The sequence below is a fragment of the Talaromyces marneffei genome, chromosome 4 (assembly GCF_009556855.1).
Source record: "Talaromyces marneffei chromosome 4, complete sequence".
Lineage (NCBI taxonomy): Eukaryota > Fungi > Ascomycota > Eurotiomycetes > Eurotiales > Trichocomaceae > Talaromyces > Talaromyces marneffei.
This window is the reverse complement of record NC_072351.1, coordinates 1,987,999-2,010,130: the sequence shown is the minus strand read 5'-3', so window position 1 is coordinate 2,010,130 and position 22,132 is coordinate 1,987,999. Positions and strand designations below refer to the sequence as shown.

General features: G+C 47.7%; 8 protein-coding genes across 8 annotated transcripts; 5 read left to right on the top strand and 3 right to left on the bottom strand.

Moving 5' to 3' along the window:
• Positions 1 to 201: 201 nt before the first annotated feature.
• EYB26_005760 (uncharacterized protein) lies at positions 202 to 1,492 on the top strand (the record flags this gene model as incomplete). Its single annotated transcript, XM_054265043.1, has 3 exons — positions 202 to 804; positions 870 to 1,125; positions 1,194 to 1,492. The coding sequence occupies 3 exons, from the start codon at positions 202 to 204 to the stop codon at positions 1,490 to 1,492; spliced, it is 1,158 nt and encodes a 385-aa protein (XP_054121018.1).
• A 505-nt stretch (positions 1,493 to 1,997) lies between these two features.
• On the bottom strand, positions 1,998 to 3,005 carry EYB26_005759 (uncharacterized protein; the record flags this gene model as incomplete). The annotated part of the gene is made up of 1 exon (XM_054265042.1): positions 1,998 to 3,005. The coding sequence occupies one exon, from the start codon at positions 3,003 to 3,005 to the stop codon at positions 1,998 to 2,000; it is 1,008 nt and encodes a 335-aa protein (XP_054121017.1).
• Positions 3,006 to 3,847: 842 nt separating this feature from the next.
• EYB26_005758 (uncharacterized protein) lies at positions 3,848 to 5,567 on the top strand (the record flags this gene model as incomplete). The annotated part of the gene is made up of 3 exons (XM_054265041.1): positions 3,848 to 3,905; positions 3,972 to 4,102; positions 4,164 to 5,567. The coding sequence occupies 3 exons, from the start codon at positions 3,848 to 3,850 to the stop codon at positions 5,565 to 5,567; spliced, it is 1,593 nt and encodes a 530-aa protein (XP_054121016.1).
• Positions 5,568 to 5,817: 250 nt separating this feature from the next.
• On the bottom strand, positions 5,818 to 7,221 carry EYB26_005757 (uncharacterized protein; the record flags this gene model as incomplete). Its single annotated transcript, XM_054265040.1, has 1 exon — positions 5,818 to 7,221. The coding sequence occupies one exon, from the start codon at positions 7,219 to 7,221 to the stop codon at positions 5,818 to 5,820; it is 1,404 nt and encodes a 467-aa protein (XP_054121015.1).
• Positions 7,222 to 7,549: 328 nt separating this feature from the next.
• Positions 7,550 to 8,182, top strand: EYB26_005756 (uncharacterized protein; the record flags this gene model as incomplete). The annotated part of the gene is made up of 2 exons (XM_054265039.1): positions 7,550 to 7,740; positions 7,798 to 8,182. The coding sequence occupies 2 exons, from the start codon at positions 7,550 to 7,552 to the stop codon at positions 8,180 to 8,182; spliced, it is 576 nt and encodes a 191-aa protein (XP_054121014.1).
• Positions 8,183 to 8,457: 275 nt separating this feature from the next.
• On the bottom strand, positions 8,458 to 16,508 carry EYB26_005755 (uncharacterized protein; the record flags this gene model as incomplete). The annotated part of the gene is made up of 7 exons (XM_054265038.1): positions 8,458 to 9,104; positions 9,159 to 9,580; positions 9,634 to 9,767; positions 10,064 to 10,071; positions 10,521 to 14,569; positions 14,632 to 15,478; positions 15,536 to 16,508. The coding sequence occupies 7 exons, from the start codon at positions 16,506 to 16,508 to the stop codon at positions 8,458 to 8,460; spliced, it is 7,080 nt and encodes a 2,359-aa protein (XP_054121013.1).
• A 1,364-nt stretch (positions 16,509 to 17,872) lies between these two features.
• EYB26_005754 (uncharacterized protein) lies at positions 17,873 to 19,665 on the top strand (the record flags this gene model as incomplete). The annotated part of the gene is made up of 2 exons (XM_054265037.1): positions 17,873 to 18,106; positions 18,163 to 19,665. The coding sequence occupies 2 exons, from the start codon at positions 17,873 to 17,875 to the stop codon at positions 19,663 to 19,665; spliced, it is 1,737 nt and encodes a 578-aa protein (XP_054121012.1).
• A 1,362-nt stretch (positions 19,666 to 21,027) lies between these two features.
• EYB26_005753 (uncharacterized protein) lies at positions 21,028 to 21,972 on the top strand (the record flags this gene model as incomplete). The annotated part of the gene is made up of 1 exon (XM_054265036.1): positions 21,028 to 21,972. One exon carries the CDS (start codon positions 21,028 to 21,030, stop codon positions 21,970 to 21,972), a length of 945 nt encoding a protein of 314 aa, XP_054121011.1.
• Positions 21,973 to 22,132: the final 160 nt, after the last annotated feature.

The window sequence follows — 22,132 nt, the reverse complement described above, 5'->3', positions numbered from 1 at the left end:
CTCTTTTCTCTTTTACTATAAATTCTTAGGGTTAAGGATTATGATTAGGGTAAAGGTATCCACTTAGATTAACGTCATTTTTGAGCTATCAACAGACCCACTTTTCAATCTCAACTCCGCATGAATTCCGTCAAACTTCCAAACTCCAACATTTCAACACAAATACAGAAGAGAGAGAGAGAGAGAGAGAGAGAGAGAAAAATGGCACACTCCAAACGCAACACCTCCCTCCCCCATTTTACTGCTTACGAACGCTCCCTCCTACGCTCAAACTGGGGCACTCAACGCACCCGCCTCTCTCGCGAATCCTTCTTGCCGTTCGGATCATGTCAACTCTGCCTGCAACCCGCGCGCGCACCGGTCGTCGCCTGCGCACATAATGGGGATTTATTTTGTCGTGAATGCGCGATCAATGACCTTCTAGCGCAACGAAAGGAAATCAAGAGGCTGGAACGAGAACGGGAAGATGCCGCGAAACGGAGTGCGGAGGATGATGCGCGGATGATGGAGGAAGCGCGGGAGAGGGAATTAAAGGAGTTTGAGTTGATTAGTATGGGACTTGAGGGGAGTAAACAGGAAAACAATAAGAAGCGGAAAGCGCCAACTATGGAGAAAAAAAATGGGAACGGGCACGGGCAGCAGGATATGGAGGCAAAAATTGATGCGGCGACGGAAGCGTTTCGGCAAAGGGAAGTGGACGTTAATGGCAAGCGGAGGAAGGTGTTTGAGTTGAGTGAGGCGGAGGTTGCGCGGTATGCGAATTCGGAGCTTGAGAGGCTTAGGAAGATGATTGAGCTGGAGAAGGTACGTATTATCTCCGTCTTTCTATCGACTATATATTATATTATGGTGCTGATTGTATGATACAGGCAGAAGCAAAATCAGTACTACCGTCATTTTGGATTCCGTCCGAAACACCGGGCACAGAGAATGAGCCAGCATTGAAAAAGAACCTGAAGTTGTCGCCTATATGTCCCGGATCAACGAAAGAGACGAGACATGAATATTCGCTCAAGACGTTGGTTGATGTTCATTTCACAGAGGAAAAGTCCGACTCGGGAGATAGTATTTCACGAATATGTCCAAGCTGTAAGAAGAGTTTGACGAATGGGTTGAAGGCTATGCGTATGTCCTCCCCTATCCCGCTCCTTTACACAATTCGTTCAAAGAGCTGACTTGCTTGGGGGTTTCAGTTACAAAACCCTGCGGTCACGTAATCTGTCAACCCTGCGTGACCAAATTCATGACTCCAGAGACCACCATCGATCCACACAGAACAAACCAAGCGGAAGGAGAAGCAGAAATAGGACGTATGCTATGCTACGTTTGTGAGACGGATATCACGCCTGCAAAATCATCAAAGAATAAGCATAAAGAGGAGAAGGGTAGTAAAATCAAACCGGGTTTAGTGGAGATTAAGTCCGACGGGACGGGGTTTGCGAAGGGAGGAAGTAATATGGCTAAAAAGCAGGGTGTTGCTTTTCAGTGCTGATTCAAGATCACTTCTATCGTTAGATATGCGATATGATGGTTTATGGTAATCTATAAACAGGAGAAGGTTTCTTAGATGTACTATCATGGATTGGGTTTTCAATCTACTCGAAAGATAGATGAGTTTGATAGTTAATGAGGCTGATTCTGTACTTCATATATCCTAAACCTCCAGTCGATACGTCAACGACTCCATACAGACCTGCGCCGAGCTCACGTACGTGCCAATTGACAGGCTAATCATCAAACCAGTTGATAGGCGCCGAATCAACTTTACATATACGCCAGTTGTATAGTCCACCGTATCTAGGCGTTACAGATCTTCTATTCATTCCTGTGTTAATAAGAAATCAGTGATGGTATGGGGGCCCGGTAGTAATCACAATAGTTCATCATGTACAAAGGCTCTACTGAACGCCTTGAAGTGCATAATACATACAATATAGAGTCAACAATGATACAGTGAAACGTCTGTCAAGAAATCTAGAACAACATTCGAACGATGATCATCGTCTAGGTGCTGGCAGTGATTTCTGCGAGTTATTAAACTCTCTCACAACAATATCACAGCGCACTTCCTGACACAACCGCCGCCGACGAGAAGCATCCAGCTTCGTAGCAAATTCCAACCCACTAGCACGCTCAACAGCCTCAATGGGAACTTCAAAGTCCGTCAGGGGCGTACTGTTCGAGATCCGAGCATTGGGAAGCACGAAAGCTCCTAGAGCGACCTTGTCCGTGGGGTTTGTGCCGTATTCCGCAAAGACAACCTTGTAGAAATGTGTGGGAACGGCAATGGAGGGTGGTTCACCAATCACTTCATAGGTGACTCTGTACTTGCCATCGGCTTCCTTTCGGGGCAAGTACAATGGTCCCGTCACAATGCGAACGGATGGGTAAGTCTTGGTGAGATTACGGCAGAAATCCTCGAAATGTGCCCAGTAGTCACGGTTGAATCCCTCACCAACCTGAGGGCACATGTTGCTCAGCGCAAATGTGGCATCCATTGCGTCTTGACTCCATTTGGCGTCTGCGGCGGGTACTTGATGACCGCGATCGTAGCCCGAGCGGAAGTAGTCGGACAATTTACCGCGGAACATGGCAGGGATTGTGGTATCTTCAACAAAGGCACTGTGTTTGCGGTCTGCGTTCTTTAACGACAAAGAGTAAGGGGTGATGTGTTCGGCTACCCAGGACGGGTTTCGCATCCGTCGGTCATAGGCACCGGCCAAAGGGAGTGTGTTGAGAGGGTCGTTGACGGGGCCTGGGAAGCCATATTGCAGTAAGCCTGAAGGGTCGACCGGGGCTGCAGCGGAAGCCTTTGCGGCTAGGGAAGGCGTGGGAGGATGGATGGGTGGAACAGCGGTTGACGTGGAGGTGGTAGCTGGAACTGCCAGGGCAGTTGCGGGAGGAGATTTCGGTTCACGGGATTTTGATGAATAGAGAAGAGCTGTGACACCTGCTCCGGTAGCTGCGCCGGCAGCAGCAAAGATGGCAAAGGTTGTCTTGGACATGGCCGATGTTGTGTGATTGCCGGAAGGGAAAAAAAGTCCGCTGACAGTTTAGCCGCTGAAAAGAAAAGTTGAGTACCTTCAGGCGGGGATAGTCGAAATAAATAGGGTCTCCCTAGAGCTGACCTGGCAGATGACCCGGGGACAGCCTTGCCAATCGTGCAACAGGATGTTGTCGATGTTGGAACGTTGTGTTGTGGTGCTTTAAGCTAAGTCAGATGGCCAAACCGCGTGAAAAAGGGAAAGCGCGCTCCCATCTCTTCCAGCCAATCACCGCCCGCTTATTTCGCACCTGTCGGAATCATTCCATCTTGTATCCCACAAAGAACGTCTCATCTCGGATCTATAGTATTCTTTCGGGAGAGGATCCAAATACTCTGTATCGAGTATACTCCCATGGCATTCATTGTGCCTGCCCCGTCAATACTCTCTGTACACCGCCATTAGACAAAGAAGTGGTCGATCTTGTCATCCAAATGCGTACTGGACGGGAGTACCTTGGGGAATGCTGGCTCGACCACTAACTAGTACCGGTAGGTGTTGATCATAGACCGCGGGGCAGATGACGGAGTATCCCTCACAGAAACGAAAGACCTGAATAACCACCGAAATGTTTATATAGCGTAGCTTCCTCAGCATCACCTGAAGTAATTAATTCCGAGAAAGAAGACATGGAGTAGGCCTCCCAGTGGCGTGGTCTTTGTGGAAACTGGAAAGAGCAGGACGGCTGAGCCCTCTTACATCATTCGCCGTACTAAAAGTTATCGGATCTCCTTCACGCCGCTACTCCTCCGAGGGCTTCATCTTCCACTTTCTCGCCTCTCCACGCTCCATCATCGGCCAATATGGGGCCCGATACAAATGACAACCGAGGATGGGTGATGAGTGGTGTCGCCGGTATTGGTGCGTTCCCTCCATTGAATATGCTCATCTCCACTGATAAGCAGGACATACTGACACATTCAATAGCCTGTGTTATCGGCGCCAGCATCATCTGCGTGGATATTATATTGCGATCATGTTTTCGAATACGAAACTTCGATATTACTACCAACACTACCTTTCTTTCTTCATCCATGGGCCTGAGTGCTGGAGTCATGGTAGGTTTGCAACCATGGGCGGTATCAACGATTCAGCTGTGCGGGCCACTAAGAATTCCAGGTCTTTTCGTCGTTATATAGTATGCTACCTACCGCGAAGAAATATCTCTCTCGGTCGGGACTGTCGGATTTCGTCGCCGCCTTCACCTTGATCGGACTCTTTCTGGCCGGCGTTGTGGGTATCAGCATATTCACTCACATCGCCCATCGTTACATACCCTCGCATGTAGTTGACTGTACACACACTCACGAATCGCACGACCGTGATCTAGAGCAGGGCGACGAGGAAGAACGCCACCGACATCATCAGCATGAGCATGGGGACGGACATAGTAGTCACTACCATGACCTTCCCAAAGACCCGGGTGAGACGAATGGTCAGACCACGGAGGCCAACGAGCAGACATCTCTCCTCCACAACCACAACAGGCGGCCGGTTCAAACTCTTACTACAAAAAGTACTGGTGGCATACCATTTCGGACATTTTATCACGATTCAGTCGGGAGAACCTTCGGCCGTCGGGTCACGCAGTTCCTCAGGCTCACAAAGGAAGTTTGCGACGAGAATGGACCATGCTATGGCTTTTCTCAAACATGTGGAATAGATTGTCGCAAAGTGCTAGGTCCTCGCAAATTATTTCTTTGGATGGATAGAACAGGCTCGGGAAACCATACACGACCGGTATCTCCAACAGTTAGTGAGCCAGAACCAAGAATTTGTGCAGATGAACCCGATACGCCTCTGACTGTTCGACACGTACCACTTATATCTCAAGACGAGACTGACAACAATCGACCCGTTAGTGAGCCGCAGGGAACCGACTATTTTTCGCAAGACGTCCAGCGTCCTAGCTCATCCCAACAATCATCTCAACAGGGAGACGAACAACAGACGGCCACTGGAAGTCAGGATGAATCAGCAGGCAAACCATTTGAGGACCATGAGAGCCATTCTTCACCACATCATCATCACGTTCCTCAGAATGTTTTCCTTTCGATCGGTCTGCAGACTTCACTCGCGATTGCTCTACACAAGCTTCCTGAGGGATTTATCACCTACGCTACCAACCACGCTAGCCCAACACTAGGAATGACCGTCTTCATTGCGCTTTTCATCCACAACATCACCGACGGTTTTGCCCTTGCTCTGCCCCTCTTCTTAGCCATCAGATCAAGAGTAAAAGCTATTTTCATAGCTAGTCTTCTAGGGGGAATTAGCCAACCGGCCGGCGCTGGCCTCGCAGCCCTCTGGATCTGGTCCAGTAATCGAGGGAAAGCCATCACTGACGGAACTTCCTGGGGTGTATACGGAGGCATGTTCGCCGCCACGGCGGGTATTATGACCTATGTAGGCTTTCATTTGTTCAGCGAAGGTCTAAGTTTGACGCATAATCCGAATATTTGCATTTTCTCGGCGATTGCAGGTATGGGATTGTTAGGAATCAGCTTTGCTCTAACTGCGTGATTATCAGCATCGAGCAAACATCAAGACAAGAAAAAAAATATAGATTACGAGAGGCGTTGATTCAAGACAGAACGGTATATTACGGATACGGACACAGGCGTTTATGCTGACATGTGTTATGTTATTTATGATATTATTATGATGATGAGCTGTATTTATTATTATTCAGACATACTGGTACACTGGGCAGTGTATTATAAATTTTTTGCCTCATATTAAAACGGTATTTCTCCGCATGTAGATGATATGATCATCCCTTAGTCTGAGCCGCGTCCCTCTCCCTCTTCCTCGCCAAGTATCGCTCACGAGCACTCGACACATCCGTCTCCGTCTTTCGGCTCTTATTCTTCTCTGCCAGTTCCTTCAGGCGCGCCTTCTCGGCTTCTTCCTCTTGTCTAGCTTTCTCCTCGAGTTGCGCGGCAATCATCTCGGTTTGACGAGCGCGTAGAGCCTCCCGAGAAGCGAATGCTTCTCTTGACGCTGGTCCACCGGGTCGAGCACCAGGACGAACTGCCGCCGCTGCGCGAGCCGAAGCATCGGATGGTTTCGCCTTTGGTTTAGGCGCAACATTCAGACCCGCGCTGAGCAATTGGCGTTTATCGACTATCTGACCCTCATCGTTGACAATAATATTAGCACCCCGCGCATTCAATTCGGCGGCAATCTGTGCCTCCGATTTCTCCTTTGCTTCTTGCTGCTCTTCAGTCTCTACCACTTCTCCAGCAGCCACTTTTCTAGCTACCTCCTCCGTAGCCTTCATAACCTCACCATGCGACTCCTCATCCCTCGCAAGCATTTGCTTATAAAACCCCATCATACCCGAATCTCCATTCCTTCTGCGTCGCTCTTCCTCCTCCTTCTCCCGTTTCGCCTCCTCTTCTTCCATGCGTTTAACTTCCTCCTGCTGCGCGCGATACGCTGCTGTCACAAATTTCTCTTTATCTGCAAACTCATCCCCTTCCGCCTCCCGCTCTTTAGCTAACAGTCTATCTCTCGCACGCATTTGATCTCGTTTCCGTATTTCAGCGGTTCGCATTAATGCTTCCATGTACTTGCTTGACCCTTCTTCCTCTTCGTTGGTAGGCTTCTTCTTACTTTCGCGTTTTGCTTTTATGGTGTCGTATACGGCATCGTAGGAGTATATAGATGGATCGATTTCTTCGGCCTGTTGTGCATGTTTTCGACTTGTGTGTAGGGCTGCGAGGTTTTTGTATTCGGGTTCTGGTCCGGGTCCGCCTGCGGCGGGTTTTTGGAGGCCGTAGGTTTTTCCTCCTTCTGGGGGTGGTTGTTGTTGTTGTCCTTCGTCATTCTCATCGTCGAATATACTGCTTTTTACCGACTTCGCCTTCAAAGGTGGCTTTGCGCCTCCCAGTTGAGGAGTCATTCGCGCCGCTTTTCGGGGCGTAAATTCCCCATGTTTGGTATTCTCCTCTTCGTCACCCAATCCTCCCAATGTCGTTATCTCAATTGCGCCATTCTTGTTATTATTCGCTTGTGGTTCGACTCTCTCGCTTTCAGAATCCGAGTCCCCGAAAACCGTCTTCTTGCGCTTTTGACCTGCTGCTAGTGGTTTGTTTTGAATTCCGAATGGCGATGGTTTGGTTGGTTTGTTAGGCTTGGAGAGGTTGATGCCGAGGGATATTTTGGGGGGCATTGTATCCACGACCTTATAAAAGTTGAATAGCGAATAAATCCTGGCTTCTCAAAGTCAGTGTTATGCCACTTGTTCAGTGACTTAAGGTGCTTGTCATAATCCAGCTCGAGGTTGAAGCTATGTAAGACTTGCGCCAAAAGCCCGTGGACAGTGGACACTAATGCTTATCTTATCTCCACTTCGATAAGTCACGTGCTGATAGGCACAATACAAGTAACTAATTCCACGCGGCGTGAAGCTTAAACCGCCAACCAAGAACCGAACATCTTACGACTTTTCCAACTCGATACCTCAATTTGACAGTTAATACTCGAAACATAGGAGCAAAATGTCATACTACTTCACAATCCTCTCTGCCACAGACGTACCTCTCTTCAGCCTAACATTCGGCACCTCCAAAGCAGGCGGCGATGGAATTGCACGCTTCCGAACCCCCGATTCCGCGCAATACATGAATCAATTCATTGTGAATGCTAGTCTGGATATTGTCGAGGAGACGCAATGGACGAATGGAGCTCTGTAAGCCTCCTTCACCTTTCACCCCAGAGTCAACTTCGATAAGCTAATGTTTGTTAGTTACCTCAAACACATCGACACCTACCCCCCAACCACATCATATATATCCGCCTTCCTCACCCCCTCCGGCACACGATTCATCCTCCTGCACCAGCCTCCGCAACTCCCTTCCTCGTCAGCCGGCGGTGCCGGTGCGGGAATAGCATCATCCACATCCTCCCTAGCCAGCACCTTAGGCGCAACAGCCACCTCTCGCGCAACCTCCAGCTCCATCGCCGCAAACCCAACATCGCCACAAACAGAGGAAGCAATTCGGCAGTTCATGACGGAGGTTTATGAGAATTGGGTCAAGACCGTTATGAGTCCGTTTTATAGGCAGGGGATGCAGATTACAAGCCCGGTTTTTAGGGGGAAGGTTACGGCGGCGGGGAGGAAGTGGTTATAATTTGGTTCTTTTTTCTTGATACGTTCAAAAAGAAAGCATGGCGTTTTGGGTTTTGTTATGTGTGCGTGTGTAGATATTTCTTTTTAGTGATATCAATGTGATACCCCATTATCATAATCGATTTGCTCATAACGTCTTGATTGATATGCTATGGTAAACATACTTTTGGTGTCATGCATCTTAAGTAGCCGTCGTTGAATAATATAGATCGTATAAAAAAAACATCAAACAGTATCCCGCTTGCTTCAAACGCCTCATGAATTCAAGACCTCTACCTAAGTCGTCATCTGAGCCGCCATCTGAGGCGCCAGTTTCTTCACAGTGACGCTCTTGAACGTATCCAGAGCTTGCATCACATCCTCCGAAGAGGTCACAGCTCCAAAAATCCCACCTTCCATTTTGATGGACTCCAATGTGCTGGTATGCAATGATGGTTCAGTAGCGGCGCACGCATCCTCTACAATGACACAATCAAAGCCTCGATCATTTGCTTCGCGCATCGTTGTAGATACGCAGACATCTGTCGTTACACCTGTGAGAAGAAGATTCTTGACGCCTTTGTTGCGTAGCAATAACTCAAAATCTGTATGAGCGAATGCGCCACGACCGGGTTTGTCGATAACTGGTTCATCGGGGAGTGGGTAGAGTTCGTCGATTGTATCGTGTCCCACTTCTCCACGGATTAAGAGCCGGCCTAATGGTCCTTGAGAGCCGATACCCAGGGAAGAAGGATTGTTGCGAGATCGATGGTTTTCTCGACTTGAGAGGGTGGACAGATCTGGTCGATGGCCTTCTCGTGTATGGTATATCGGGAACCCAGCAGCTCGGAAACTTTGCAGCAGGCTTTGTAGCCTAGGGATTATTGCTCGTGAGGCAGAAATGTCATATCCCTGATACTCTATATATCCTCCAGGTGCACAAACTAAACCACCGTCAGCATGCTCTCTATATGACAATATCAAGCGAGCTTACGCACAATCCTTTTGCATATCAATAATGACAAGCGCAGTCGTAAAAGGCGTAAAAGAAGCATCATGAGGCCAATCATAAGGCTGAGCCGCGATTTGCCCTTTCTTAAATTTCTGTATAACTGGTCGCGGCCGCTCAATCACCGGGCCATGATTGTGCGTTGGGTCAGTTACGGTTAACGTCCAAAAACCCGGCGTACCAGCCGCAAGAAGCGAGAATGGACAATCCGTCAACCGCGATGTGCGTCTTCGCTTCCGCGTTTCTTCTGTGAGTCCATTGCGCGGGCGATACTGGCCGCCACGGTCACAACGGAGCCAGACCTTTGATGTCCGGCCTGGCTTTTTGTCATTTGGAGTACTGGAGGACTTGACAACGACTCTGTAACCGTGAGCTTTGCCGTGAGCATGCACCGCTGCTAGAAGGGTTGCTCTTGGGACAATCAGCTCAATTCATGCGATGCAATCAAGTCAGTCGGGTCTCACTTGTCTGGATAAGTTGCTTCAGGGGGGGGAAGCAGTTGCATATCCCCATCTGGAATGTCCTGAAGGTCACTTGGGGCATCCAAGTTCAGATCTGATGTATCAGTAGCCATTGCAGGCTGACTTGTCCGGAGAATCTATAGCGGTTCAACATCATGTCAGCACTAACTCCCCACGGGAGCGTTTTCACGGAGGTCGGCATCTCATTTCGTAGCTCTATAGAAGCAAAGTACATAACGGGTTGAAGTTGAACTTGAGAAGTGCGTGGCAGCAATGGTAATAATAGCTTGATGCGAGAGGTGATAAAAGCCCGTGCGTGGATGTAGCAGTGGACCAGTCACGGATGACGAGTGAGGTCCAGCGTCATCTGAGGTCATGGCGAATGCGCGGCAAATAGGAGGATACATATTCAACAAAAGGAGTAGTTACTTACCCTATAAGCTTATAGAAACGTGGATTGATCGTCAAACACTAGGTCAAAAGCGCAGACAATGCGCGTTGGCATCGAGTGAGTAGCGAGTATGGGCCTTACGGTCACGACTCACGGCGGAGCTCTCTGTTTGCACAGACAGAAGGATTAAGCATGTGAGGGCACCCGCGCTAGCCTGTTTGGGGATAGGCTTATCGGGCCGGCAAGATTTAACGGACAACCAACCGTTGGTATGATAATTATCTACTATAACATAGTTAACTATGACAGTACAATAACTGACAATTAATTAACTAACATAACTAGCTAAGTAGCATGTCTTCTGTTCTCTTCCTCCCGCACATTCCTATATATTCATAATCAAGCCTGGTTGAGATCGAGCATCAGGGTGAGGTTTCTTCAAAACATTGGCGGGTCATTCATTGCCTTCGGATCTATTGACTCATCTTCTCTTCCGTACGCTTGGGATTGATGATCTTTTCCTCCGAGTCTACCCCTTTCTCAAGTAGTAGTTGCACAATCTCGAGATGTCCGGCTTTTGAAGCAGCCTGGAGAGCATTACCATTATCTCCCCGAGCATTGATATCTGCCCCTTTCTCGATTAGTAATTGCACAACCTCGAGATGTCCGCCTTGTGAAGCAGCCTGGAGAGCATTATTAAAATATCCTCCCTGAGTATTGATGTCTGCCCCTTTCTCAAGTAGTAGTTGCACAATCTCGAGATGTCCGCCTTGTGAAGCAGCCTGGAGAGCATTATTGTAATATCCTCCCTGAGCATTGATGTCTGCCCCTTTCTCAAGTAGTAGTTGCACAATCTTGAGATGCCCGCCCGCTAAAGCAGTCTGGAGAGCATTATTATAATATCCTCCCTGAGCATTGATATCTGCCCCTTTCTCGATTAGTAATTGTACAATCTCGAGATGTCCGTTTTGCAAAGCAGCCTGGACACTATTATCTCCCAGAGCATTGATGTCTGCCCCTTTCTCGATTAGTAATTGTACAATCTCGAGATGTCCGTTTTGCAAAGCAGCCTGGACACTATTATCTCCCAGAGCATTGATGTCTGCCCCTTTCTCGAGTAGTAGTTGCACAATCTCAAGATGTCCATTATAAGAAGCAGCCTGGAGAGCAATATCATAATATCCTCCCTGAGCATTGATATCTGCCCCTTTCTCGATTAGTAATTGCACAATCTCGAGATATCCCTTGTCAGAAGCAACCTGGAGAGCACTACTACTATCTCCCAGAGCATTGATATCTGCCCCTTTCTCGAGTAGTAGTTTTATAATCTTGAGATGTCCGCCTTCTAAAGCAGCCTGGAGAGAATTACTATAATATCCTTCCTGAGCATTAATATCTGCCCCTTTCTCGAGTAACAGTTGCACAATCTCAAGATGTCCACTATGAGATGCACCCTGGATAGCATTATTATAATATCCTCCCTGAGCATTGATATCTGCCCCTTTCTCGATTAGTAATTGAACAATGTCAAGATGTCCGTTTTCAGAAGCAGCCTGGAGACTACCATCTCCCTCAGCATTGATATCTGCCCCTTTCTCAAGTAGTAACTGCACAATCTCGAGATATCCGTTTTGAGAAGCAGCCTGGAGAGCATTATTATAATATCCTCCCTGAGCATTAATATCTACCCCTTTCTCAAGTAGTAGTTGCACAATCTCGAGATGTCCGCCTTTTGAAGCTGCCTGGAGAACATTGCCATTGTCTCCCTGAGCATTAATATCTGCCCCTTTCTCAAGTAGTAGTTGCACAATCTTCAAATGTCCAATATAAGAAGCAGTGTAGAGAGCATTGCCATAAAATCCTCCCTGAGCATTGATATCTGCCCCTTTCTCAAGTAGTAATTGCACAATCTCAAGATGTCCATTTTGAGAAGCAGCTTGGAGACTATGATTTCCCTGAGCATTGATGTCTGCCCCTTTCTCGAGTAGCAGTTGCACAATGTCGAGATGTCCACGATAAGAAGCAGCCTGGAGACTACTATCTCCCTGAGCATTAATATCTACCCCTTTCTCGAGTAGCAATTGCACAATCTCGAGATATCCCTTTGTAGAAGCAGCCTGGAGACTATTATCTCCCTGAGCATTGATATCCACCCCTTTCTCGATTAGTAATTGCACAATCTCGAGATATCCGTTTTGAGAAGCATCCTGGAGACTATTATCTTCCTGAGCATTGATATCTGCCCCTTTCTCAAGTAGTAGTTGCACAATCTTGAGATGTCTGACTTTTGAAGCAGCCTGGAGAGCATCGCCATCTGCCCCTTTCTCAAGTAGCAATTGCACAATCTCGAGATATCCCTTTGTAGAAGCAGCCTGGAGACTATTATCTCCCTGAGCATTGATATCCACCCCTTTCTCGATTAGTAATTGCACAATCTCGAGATATCCGTTTTGAGAAGCATCCTGGAGACTATTATCTTCCTGAGCATTGATATCTGCCCCTTTCTCAAGTAGTAGTTGCACAATCTTGAGATGTCTGACTTTTGAAGCAGCCTGGAGAGCATCGCCATCTGCCCCTTTCTCAAGTAGTAGTTGTACAATCTTGAGATGTCCGTTTTGAGAAGCAGCCTGGAGAGCATCGCCATCATCTCCCTGAGAATTAATATCTGCCCCTTTCTCGAGTAGCAATTGCACAATCTCGAGATGTCCGTTTTGAGAAGCAGCGTGGAGAGCATCGCCATCATCTCCCTGAGCATTGACATCTGCCCCTTTCTCGAGTAGTAATTGCACAATCTCAAGATATCCATTGTGAGAAGCAGCGTGGAGAGCATTATCATAATATCCTCCCTGAGCATTGATGTCTGACCCTTTCTCGAGTAGCAATTGCACAATCTCGAGATGTCCGTTTTGAGAAGCAGCCTGGAGAGTATTATTATAAAATCCTCCCTGAGCATTAATATCTACCCCTTTCTCAAGTAGTAGTTGCACAATCTCAAGATGTCCATTTTCAGAAGCAACCTGGAGACTATTATCTTCCTGAGCCTTGATATCTGCCCCTTTCTCAAGTAGTAGTTGCACAATCTCGAGATGTCCGCCTTCTGAAGCAGCCTGGAGAGCATTATCATAACATCCTCCCTGAGCATTGATATCTGCTCCTTTCTCAAGTAGTAGTTGTACAATATTGAGATGTCCGTTTTGAGAAGCAGCCTGGAGAGCATTATTATAAAATCCTCCCTGAGCATTGATATCTGCCCCTTTCTCAAGTAGTAGTTGCACAATCTTAAGATGTCCATTTTGAGAAGCAACCTGGAGACTATTATCTCCCTGAGCCTTGATATCTGCCCCTTTCTCAAGTAGTAGTTGTACAATATTGAGATATCCATTTCGAGAAGCAGCGTGGAGAGCATTTTCATAATATCCTCCCTGAGCATTGATATCTGCCCCTTTCTCGATTAGTAATTGCACAATCTCGAGATATCCATTTTGAGAAGCAGCCTGGAGAGCATCGCCATCATCTCCCTGAGCATTGATATCCACTCCTTTCTCGAGTAGTAGTTGCACAATCTCGAGATGTCCATTGTGAGAAGCAGCCTGGAGAGCATTACCATTATCTCCCGGAGCATTGATATCTGCCCCTTTCTCAAGTAGTAGTTGCACAATCTCGAGATATCCGTTTTGAGAAGCAGCCTGGAGAGCATTACTATAAAATCCTCCTTGAGCGTTGACATCGACACCTTTATTCAATAGTATCTCTACCGTATGTCGGAGACCAGCGAGCGATGCATAGTATACTGGAGTTTGTATCGGTTCAGGTAGTCTTTTGTGCGTCCATCCAGATATTCCTCGCTCGAAAAGCCATTCCCAGACTACATACCCCCCTCTACACTCAAGAAAGAAGCTCAAAACGCTTTCTTGAACAATCTTTTCGGTTTCCACAGGCCTTGCATGGTCCATCCAATAGTTTGCGCAGTATTCCGCGAGCGGGAATTCTTCGTCGATTTTATCGATTGGACACAGTTCGTCCATTTGCGACAAGTATGCCAGGCAAACTCTTGTAATTAATCCTTTTGCAGTGATTTCATTCAACCCGTTTTGAAACATCTCACCAACTTTGGTCAATTCCTCTGGGAAAGTTTCTTTAATCTGTCCGGATTTCAGGTATTGCTCAACCGAAAAATGCGCTAATTGAAGCTCCATTATTGGCTCTCCCCTCAGGTTATCATATCGTGTCACAAGAGAGACTAGACTGGAACAAAGTCTTATAATTTCTCGCGTTTCTGGCATCCTAAGCTTGGCGTTGAAAGTGGGATTTCCGTCAGGCTCGACTACTATACTATCAATAGCTTCTTGGATGGTCAAAGGTCGATTCGAATAAGTGAGGAATTGCAGTACCCTTATTGCATAGTGGCGATAGCTTCTGTCAATGCTTGCTAGGATTCGAGCGTATGTCTCCTCCAACGTCTTAGGTAGAGAATTGAGCGATTTCCTAAGCATTCGGAGATCTAGGCAATCTTGTAGAATATCGAGCTGGCATGCAGCCCACCTGAACCTGTTCACATTGTCAGTGCAAGTCAACCCTAGGGAAGCTCTGGATATAGGAACTTCATTTACATTCCATCAGATTTTTCCATAAGTTGAGTCTCGATTTCATCATACACCGATGGTTCAGAACGCCACCTCTCAAAGCCACGCTCATTTCGAAGTCGCCTGTGGACATACAGGCGGATATCATGGTTCACACCAGCTTGCTGAATGGAAACAATATTCCCTTGATGCAGCCACTGCTTCAGTTCTGATTCGATATCCTCTTCTTTCCGACTAGTGGAAAGGAGATGGAGTCCTGTATACCCCGAGCATGCGAGGCTTTTCAACCAAGAGAGTAAATCTCTCCTTGTAAGGCACTCGTCTAGAGCGTCTAAAACAATTTGAATCTTTCCGGCATATTTTGCCATTTGCATGAAAGTAGTGGAGAGGGATTCAAATGTGGGCTGTTTGTGCCCATTCTCGCAGGAGGAAAAGAGTCTTTCAAGCTCTTCTCGAGACTTGTCACATTTTGAATACAGCTGTGCAACAAGCGAGCGGACAAGTTTATCGAGTGACTGTTTATCAGCATCAGTAAAGTTAAAGAAGAAGTCAAGAACAATATGAGATAAATCAGTTTGCTGGTTGAGATCCTCAATGATTGCTGCACAAAGAACTGTCTTTCCACAGCCTGGAATCCCATGTAACCACAGGTGTTGACATTGCCCAGTCTTCCATTTCTTGAATGGTTCGCCGTCGAGAAACCAGGAACCTGTTCCAATTTGACGCTTCTTCTGCGCTTCGTTCAGGTTGATTGAAGGATCGGGAGGACATAGCCACTTTTCTATCCTCAGAGATCGGTTGTCTAGGCCTATATTTTCGACCATAGCCCTCGTGTCCGTTGCAAGGGAATAAATAGCGCCAACGTTTTCTGAGACTTTAAATATAGTTATTGAATATGTTTTCGATAAAGGGATTCGAGAGAGGTACTAACTATCGTCCATAATATCAATAGCCTTCTGTGTTCTCTGGAGCCCTTGACAGGGGACGAAAGCGAGAATCTCCTTTGCATATGCAGCCGCGGTTATAGCAGCATATCGTTGCCATCGGTCATTCTTGTGTGAGTCAGCATAATCACATATTCCCCTGATCACAAGACATGGAAAATTGTTCATCAGACCCGCAGCTTCCATTTCAAAGCAGATACATTCATCTCCAATATCCTCCAGGATTGCATCCCTGTAAGCGGCATCCTTGAAAAGAGTGTTGCCAGAAGCAATGATACCATAGTGAATTTCGGGATCTGTTGAGTCACGAGGTCTCCTCTGGGTTTCTTCGTTAGGGTCTGAGGTCTTGAATAGGCGATCATTTTCAAATCCCTGGTGCACATAGCCCTGCTTGGCTAATTTGGAATAGCGGCCCATCGCTTCGTCAATATACTCAAGAAGCTTTGGTGGCTCGAGTTCATGCTCTGCCTGTATGTTCGCTAATGCATGAAGAAGAACCTCGGGTGGTCTGTTAAGGAAAGCTACTCCTTCACGCTGATTTCCAGCCTTCGCTTTAAACAGATCGTACTGGATGACGCCAGCACTGTTTCCACGAGGCTGGCTGACGGCAACGTCACCAAGGCGAATGTCGCGGCCTTTGTCGGGCCTGGGTATGCCAGCTCCGATTCCCACCAGAAGGCCGATTCTTATCTGCGGAAAGGAGACGAGCATGGGCAATGCAGTTGCTGCCGCGGACGTCGTGCCATATTTCCCCGCCGCAAGCGATGCAATGACCACGTTGTGGTCACCAATCCGTCCCCAAGTATATGAATTTGAGTCGCTATGAGGCTGGTTAAAATCGAGTGGTTTTTCATGTTTCTCATCAAGCATCGCCGTTGCCGCTGCCCGCTCCAGCGGAAGAGCGGAGATCCATCCAACAGTATATAGATCACGAGATGTCAAGGTCTTAAGAGGAGGCATGGCTGATAGCCAGAAAAGCAAAACTAATCTGGTTACCAGTGTGCCTCAGATGTAAAGTGTATCTGAATTAATGATGAAGACCAAGATAAATGCAGTTCGCGACATTGGAATGATTATAAGAATTCAGCCCACCCCGCCTCACTTGAAGAGAGCTGAAATATCCCTGTCAAACTAGCCAATAAAACTCGTGGAAAAGGTATCCGAAACCATTTGCTTGGCGTGCGGCTCAAAGGTTCATTCATTCGTTCTTTAAGTCCTTCGTTTAACAAACCTGGATAAACCAGTGCTCGAAATCTTTGTTTGAAGAACTCACTCCATACGGCAAGCCTAAAGCTGTTGAGGATGCCTCAGCTGCTGCTAAATCTTCACGCGGCAAATATATTCAGCGATCCCCGAGATATACTGAAGTTAATGGTCCGTCTGGCAGATGAATTGTACTCCGTCAGGCCCTTCTAGTTTTTGAGGTTTTTGTTGACCCGAGTGACCCTTGTGGACTTTGACAATCGGGCTCTATCCTCCATCTAAGTCTCGTCTTGATGGTAGATATAATATATAATCCAATGTTGAAATTGTATCCCAGCTTTCTATCATGCCGTGTAACTTGGGTCTATTAATCGTTTCATCCAAGAGCATCACCTTCACCTTTGGTATCAAAGCATTTTTGCTATGATTCAGATCAAGCCTCGATAGACTGGAGGACTGTCTGGAATTACCTCCGTCCGATCCAACTCGCAACTCATTACCCAATCTGACTGAGCAGAGCCTTTCGATCTTGCGTCATCTATATTCACATCAGCAACAACCTTATGACAATAATTAACTATGTAGTAGCTAATAGTTAACCCTTTTAAAGACGTGGGCTCCCATCCAGACAACCCAATCAGGACTAGTGTCAATCAATCACGGGACGGCAACCTTGGCGGTGAGGTCTCCCGCATCATCCCCCCGTGCATCAACAAGACTCAATCAACATCAACACAACAACACATAGCATCACCAGCCCCCTTCGACGCCCTCGACTTCGGAGTCGGGCAACCGCAGTCAGAGCAGTAGGTAAGTTGATGCTCTCGCCTTCGCTACCACACGGGTTGACTGCCCCGATTTCGACTCTCGGACAATTCGAAACAACAACAACCACCACGACCACCACCAACGGCAACAACAATCCTCCTCCGTTATAGTAGGGGGGTAACCAGAATAGAGCCCCAACCACCACTACCACAAGTTATCTCGCTACGATCAGGCCACGGTTTGAAGACACGTCTTGCGATTACAATTTCAGAACAATATCTCTATTCGACAAGTTCCTCTGCATGTGTTGGCATTAAGATCAGGCTGCAACACTCCCCCGCGGCATCACAACGATGTCAGTCGCTGATCCCAACACGCCTTCGGCCACAAGAGCCAGTAGCGATGCGGAGGAGCTATCCTACTACAAGTCCCAATACGAGCAACTAGAGGTTGAGCTTGCCGAATTTCAAGCCTCCAGTCGGGAACTGGAGGCTGAGTTGGAAAAGGACATCGAGGCATCTGAGAAGCGAGAGCGACATCTGAAGGGCAAAGTTGAAACACTATCATATGAAGTGGAGGAATGGAAGGTAAACACCGTCTTTCCTATCTATCAGGCGATGCGCTAACTAGATATGTCTCGCAGACCAAATACAAGCAAGCCAAAGCTGAGTCCAGCTCGGTTCAAAACACTCTGCAGAAGGAAATCACCAGCCTGCGGGAGGGAAACAGAGCGCTACAACTGAAGCTACGAGATATTGAAGTCGCAAACGATGACTTTGAGCGTCAGGCTCGCAACACAACCTCGTCCCTGGAGGACCTGGAATCTAAATACAACATTGCGATCGAGCGAGCAGTCCTCTTGGACGACGAAATCAAGAACGGAGAACAAGAGCGAGAATCGCTGCGCATTGAGTCCCAGCGTCTGCGCGACGAACTTTCAGATCTAAAGATCGAGGCCGACATCATCAACGACAAATTGCGCAAAGCCGAGAACGAACTGAACCGCCGACGCAAGCCCACCTTGTTTGATTCGTCTGCTGCAATTGGCATTCAAGATATCGAACCTGGTCAACACTCACCTGTAACCACCGCATCGTCTCCAACCATGACTACTCCTCCCGCAAAGTCCGTGTCGTCCGCAACGTCCGATGCCATCACACCTCCTTCGCCAACCGCTTCGGAGTCTTCGATCAGTGTACGCAAACAAGGAGCCGAAGGTGGCTTCACCGGCACACGAGTCTCACTTGGAAAGGCAGCTCCTCGCTCAGCTTATGCTAGACACACTCGCACGCCATCTATTCCACAAGCTAATGGTTACTCTACTCCATCCATGTCATTCCGTCAGAGTACTTCAAGGCTCAGCTCATCCGGTATTCCTCGCTCGGGTTCATTGTACCAAATTCGCGGCTTGATTGGAAAGATGCAGAAACTCGAGGAGCGAGTGCACTCTGCTCGTTCTCGATTACCTGCCCCAGTGGAGACACCTACCGGTATGTCGCCTCGAACACCATCCGCTGCTGGCCAGAGTTCGATACCGTCATCAATCACACTCCGCAAAAGTTCTCGAAAGCGAACAAGTACAGGCAGTGCAAGTTCATCTGTGCGAGATGGAGAAACAAGCGGTTACCCCTCGTCATTCCTTCCACAAAGTCGCCAGTCATATGGACGTTCAAATGATAGTCGACCAAGCAGTCGAACCAGCTTTTCAAGCCGTAGCTCAATTGGACCGGGAAATTACACTACTTCTGTCGCGCCATCGCGACCAGACAGCAGACAAAGTGTAAACAGAGCTCGAACACCACTCGGCCACTATTCGACCAATCCAACAACGGAGAGTCGTCGTCCACGGTCTTCGATGAGCTCATACTCTCATCACGGACCTGCCAAGGGTATGACTTTTATCGAAGAGGACGTTGATATTACAACGCCCACCCCACGTCGAGGTACACTTGAGCAAGGGTCTTTCCGTTCGTCAATTCCTGCACCTGGGAGTTTGAAAAAGCGACCTAGTGGCAGCATCGGACAAAAGACGACAGCTTTACCTACGCCACGACGAGTGACCTCCAAGATTGATGTACAGAAACATACACCGAAATCCAGCGAAGAGGCTCCTTTGAAACTGGAAGATCTCGGCGAGACTTACTAATGATGCTATCATACAAGTCGAAGCTTCGTACAGCATTCATCGTCTGTTGATCTCTTCGGTTTGAGTCTGACTTTCTTGATTTTGATCGTATTGCAGGCGTACATTGCAGGCGCATCGGTGCATTGGTCTCGTTTTGACAACGTTTGCCTGTTTGGGTCAGGATTCTTGGTTCTCTTTTGGATTATTGAATGTTACCGTACAGCACAGTACATATTACGCTGCACGTGCTTATAAGTATAGGTACTGCTACATTGGCGCGCATTGCAGCCTTTTCTCTCATGCGAAACGTTCTTCGAAAAAGCGTCTCATATGCAAGAAACCTACCTACACATTCTCTCGTCTTTAGACGGGGTCCTATCGCTGTGCACAGCATGACTTTTTCTTTACTGTTTGATTATGGTTACCTTTCTTGATTCTTGAGTACGCGAGCAAAGGACAAACCCACTTTGATTCACCGTGATTACTTTTTAGTTATATTGCTTGGTTTCGTTTAGATAATACCCAGCGTGAATGAAACATTGAGTTTAAATATTAGATGGTAGCCGATACTTGGTAAACACTCAGCTTAAGTAGGTACCTACTACATACTGCCTGAATCCGAGCCCAGTTCAACCTACCCTCCACGTCAGGGTCGGCCCCGAGAAGTCTAACTTGTTGACTAGTAGGGTAAAAATTGATGCATAACTTAGTGAACCAATCTAAAATGAGGGGGGGAGGGGATTCAACCCACGCACTATTTGGAAGGCTTCCACAACACAGCCCTGGAACGATTGAACCGAACCACCTTACTGAAGTTCCTCCTAGTTGCCTGAAGACAGAAAATTAAATAACCCAAAAAAGGGTGAAAAAAAAGATATTCCGAACTCCAGGGTCAAGGTCTCCTGTTTTGTGCTTTTAGCCAGAGCAGCTAGCAAGCCATGGCCCAGCTCTCAGGCTCCGATGTATCCAAAGTCGAAAGCGATATCTTACAAACAATCAGCCTTGCGGACACAGTCGTGACGCTGGTCCGGGAGCCATCTCGCTCTTGTATAACAATATCAATAAGACAAAGAAGCTGAAGAGAGCCTTGGAGCATGGCGGGGCGAGGCCCTCGATGACAATGGACAGAGCCGTATCCCGGTGCTGCGACTTCTTGAGTTTGAAGAGCATTTGGTATTTTCGGATGGGAAAGTTGATTATCCCACGAAGGCAGTAGAGGAAACAGGACAGGTAAAGGGCTTGGGGGAGAAGTTTCGATTATACTGGGGGGCATCGAACAATCACCAATCACCGAGTCCGGGTCTGGGTCCCTTCCCTGAACTACCGCCTGCCGGGGTATCCTGCTGGAGCTACTTCCTATATGCTCTTGGAATCCATCCCGGAATGCAAGTAGCAAGCTGGAGACCGTCGATAGATGGGTATATCAACACGCAAAACGGGGGCGTGGAGATGGAAATCGACGGGTCTGTACTGTGCCACATTATAAATCCATATTCCACGACACCGGACCCTGACCCCTGGGCTTGTCAGGAGGAGGAAGAAATGCCCAATCGCCGCGAGGCCAAGCAAGTTACATTCCCGTTTGGAGAGTTGGCGTGGAGCACGGTGGAGGGGAAAACGCATGCGCATTTCAAGCCGGGACTTGAAAAGGAGCTCGCCAATGCAAAGGTACCGTTTGGCGACGAGGTTGGGTCAAAGTTTGAGCCGGGAACCCTGATTGCGTCGTACCTGACGGCGCTGAACCATGGGGCGTCGGACCCAAACTTTCAGCTCGCGAGCCCTACTGCTCCTATATCGGAACGCATAGACAGATTTGTGAAATGCTTCATGGCGTTAGCAAAGGGGGGCCGAGAGCCATTAATTATATCACGAGACTGGCTCGAGGAAGCAGCACGAATCAAACGGAGAGTTCTAGCCGAGGGTGGCAGTAACCGCTCCTTTTACGATGATATCATCGACGCCATCGACGCGGTCGACAAATCTGAAATGCCGCGCGATACCAAGGGCTTCATAAAGCATGAAATACGGCTTCGGTTCTTTTTTGAGAAGGATAGTTTCCATTTTTATCTCGACGGTGGAACCGAGACCAGTGGGCCTGTTCCGTTCTATTGGATTGAGAGACTTTCAAAAGAAGTCTTGGAATCGTACAAGAGCCATCCAGCGGGGACCTGGAAACGCACGTTGTATGAGAGTAGGCATGACGTACAGAGTGTTCTCAGGGTTTATCCATGCGTGTACATGAAGAAATGGCTGTTGGTGCAGGAATTTACACGTGGCTGTGAGTTGTGGAAGGGAAACGTGCTTCTTGGGGCGCCTGTCCTCGCCTAGTCAGACTGGTCAATAAATGAGTATGGTTCATTGACTTGGTACCTAGCAGTAGCTAGTACCTATCGTCAACATACTTTCCAGGTTCCGGTGGCGTGTTATTAGTGCATGAAATAATCTAGACCAAGATTATAAGCCTCATTCTCTCCACGACCTCGTTTCT